This window comes from Scylla paramamosain, unplaced genomic scaffold, assembly GCF_035594125.1.
Source record: "Scylla paramamosain isolate STU-SP2022 unplaced genomic scaffold, ASM3559412v1 Contig2, whole genome shotgun sequence".
Classification (NCBI taxonomy): domain Eukaryota; kingdom Metazoa; phylum Arthropoda; class Malacostraca; order Decapoda; family Portunidae; genus Scylla; species Scylla paramamosain.
The window spans coordinates 95001-97500 of NW_026973667.1; the positions used below are offsets into that span (position 1 = coordinate 95001).

The 2500-nt window shown below is 40.9% G+C and overlaps 2 protein-coding genes across 2 annotated transcripts in view; both read right to left on the minus strand.

The window, feature by feature from the left end:
• The window catches only part of LOC135095908 (keratin-associated protein 10-4-like), a 5230-nt gene extending 4533 nt beyond the window's left edge, over window positions 1-697 (minus strand). The window contains exon 1 of the mRNA XM_063997054.1: window positions 677-697. Coding sequence (XP_063853124.1) covers window positions 677-697 — 21 coding nt within the window. The remainder of the gene's footprint in view (window positions 1-676) is intronic.
• The window catches only part of LOC135096153 (longitudinals lacking protein, isoforms A/B/D/L-like), a 33353-nt gene that overhangs the window by 874 nt on the left and 29979 nt on the right, over window positions 1-2500 (minus strand). Inside the window, exons 7-8 of the transcript XR_010264607.1 lie at window positions 677-908; window positions 1-316 (exon numbers count right to left, since the gene is read on the minus strand). The exon at window positions 1-316 is cut by the window's left edge and continues 874 nt beyond it. The gene's annotated coding sequence lies outside the window, so the exon portion shown is untranslated. The remainder of the gene's footprint in view (window positions 317-676; window positions 909-2500) is intronic.

Genomic DNA, 2500 nt, shown 5'->3' on the forward strand with positions numbered 1-2500 from the left:
TCTAAAATCTACTTAGTTTATAAATCTTCGTGCGCAGAAATTTTTAAAAGTGCAAAATCTTTCAAAACCATTTCATTTTGGGAGGGAAGGGGTGAAAACTTTCGGGGAATGAGCCTGAGAGTTTATAAAAAATTTTCACCACGTTTAGAAAGAAAAAAAATATATAAAATTTGCTATGAGAAATATTATCATAATCATTATTTACACTCGTAGTCCCTAAGTGTGTGCGTATGTTTTAGGTGCCTACAGCTTTGTTGACAGTTTTCAGAACGGCGTAGTGAGGATGGTGGCGGCGGTGCTAGTGGTGGCGGTGACGCTGGAATAGACAGTAAGCAATAATTATACAGGTTCATATTATGTATTTATGTATCACTAAGTATGTGTGTTCTTATGTATGTAGGTGTTGAGGTGTGACAAAGCGTAAATATTGAGTTATGTGAGGAGAGAGTTGGTGGTGGTGGTGGTGGCGGTTATGCCACCGCCACTACCACCTTATTTGAATAGGCGGGAAAAAAACAAAAAAATTGATAACTTATTCTGAGGCCTATTATGCATTATTTCTGTTCTTATCTCCATCTGTGTATATTTTTTTTGTTACCTTGATATTAGAATTACATGCACAGAGAGAGAGAGAGAGAGAGAGAGAGAGAGAGAGAGAGAGAGAGAGAGAACTTACTTTTCTAGGAGACCGCAACATCTCGTGATCATGATGGTTGTGGTTGTGGTGGTGGTGGTGGTGGTGGTTGTGGGTGACGCCATCAGAAGTGGGGGAGTCAGGTCACGAGGTCTGGGTGGGGGTGGGCGGCGGGGGCGGCGCGGAGGGGGCGGGAGAAGGGTGGGCGTGAATGGAGCGTTCATGGGAGCGCAGATGATGGGCGTGGCTAAACCGCTTGTGGCAGAACGGGCACCTGTAATGCACCACCTCAGGTCAGGTCAGGTCAGGTCAGATTAGGTCATTGTTAAATCATTTTTTTTTTATGTAGGAAGGACACTGGCCAAGGGCAACAAAAATCTAATAAAAAAAAGTGCCCACTGAAATGGCAGTCCTATGTTAATTAAGCCTTACCTATGCTTATGAAACACCTAAATAACATGTTAAGTAGGCCTATATCATGCTGGAAAAGTCAATTAGACCTACTGTGTACCTGCTGGTGAAGAAAATAGATCTACTCTTGGCCTACCTGTGCCCAGAAGAGTTAATTAGGCCTGCGTAACTGTGGCTCAATTTAATTAGGCCTACCTGTCATAATATTAGCTGTAAGGCCCGTGCAAGCCACCCTCCACCTCCATTGTAAATAATTCACCAATCTTGTGTCTTGCTGGAGAACGCTGAAATAGGCTTACCCTGTGTTCAATAGGCCGACCTGTCTTCATTATTCCCATTCTCTGCTAATTAGGCCTACCTGTCTTCATTACTCTCACTCCTTTTGTTAATTAGGCCTGTGTTCATTACTGCTACTTCCTGTGCTAATTAGGCCTACCTGTGCCTATTACTCCCACTCCTTTTGTTAATTAGGCCTATGTGTTCATTACTGCTACTCCCTGTGCTAATTAGGCCTACCTGTGTTCATTACTTGTACTTCCTATACCATTTAGGCCTACCTGTGTTCATTATTCACTCTCCCTGTCTTAATTAGACCTACCTGCATGCATTATCCCTACTTTCTGTCTTAATTAGGCCTATCTATGTTCATTATTTGCACTTCCTCTCTTAATTAGGCCTATGCTCATTACTCCTACTTCCTGTGCTAATCAGGCCTAGCTGTGTTCATTAATTCCACTTCCTGTCTTAATTAGGCCTAGCTATCTTCATTAATTCCAATTCCTGTCTTAATTAGGCCTAGGTGTGTTCATTAATTCCAATTCCTATCTTAATTAGGCCTAGGTGTGTTCATTAATTCCAATTCCTATCTTAATTAGGCCTAGTTGTGTTCATTAATTCCAATTCCTATCTTAATTAGGCCTAGGTGTGTTCATTAATTCCAATTCCTATCTTAATTAGGCCTAGTTGTGTTCATTAATTCCAATTCCTATCTTAATTAGGCCTAGGTGTGTTCATTAATTCCAATTCCTGTCTTAATTGGGCCTAGTTGTGTTCATTAATTCCAATTCCTGTCTTAATTAGGCCTAGCTATCTTCATTAATTCCAATTCCTGTCTTAATTAGGCCTAGGTGTGTTCATTAACTCCATTTTGTCTTAATTAGGCCTAGCTGTCCTCATTAATTTCACTTCCTGTGCTAATTAGGAATGTCTTCATTAATTCCACTTCCTGTCTTAATTAGGCCTAGGTGTGTCCTTAATAAATAAGCCTAAGTGTGTCCATATTAATTAGGGCAAGGTGTATACTTAGTAATTAGGCCTAGGAGTGCTCTTACTAATTAGGCCTAGGTGTATCCTGACTAGGTATGTCTATACTAATTAGGTCTATGTGTGTCCTCTAATTAGACTTAGGTGTTCCTTTACTAATTGGGCCTAGGTGTGTCCTGACTGGGTATGTCT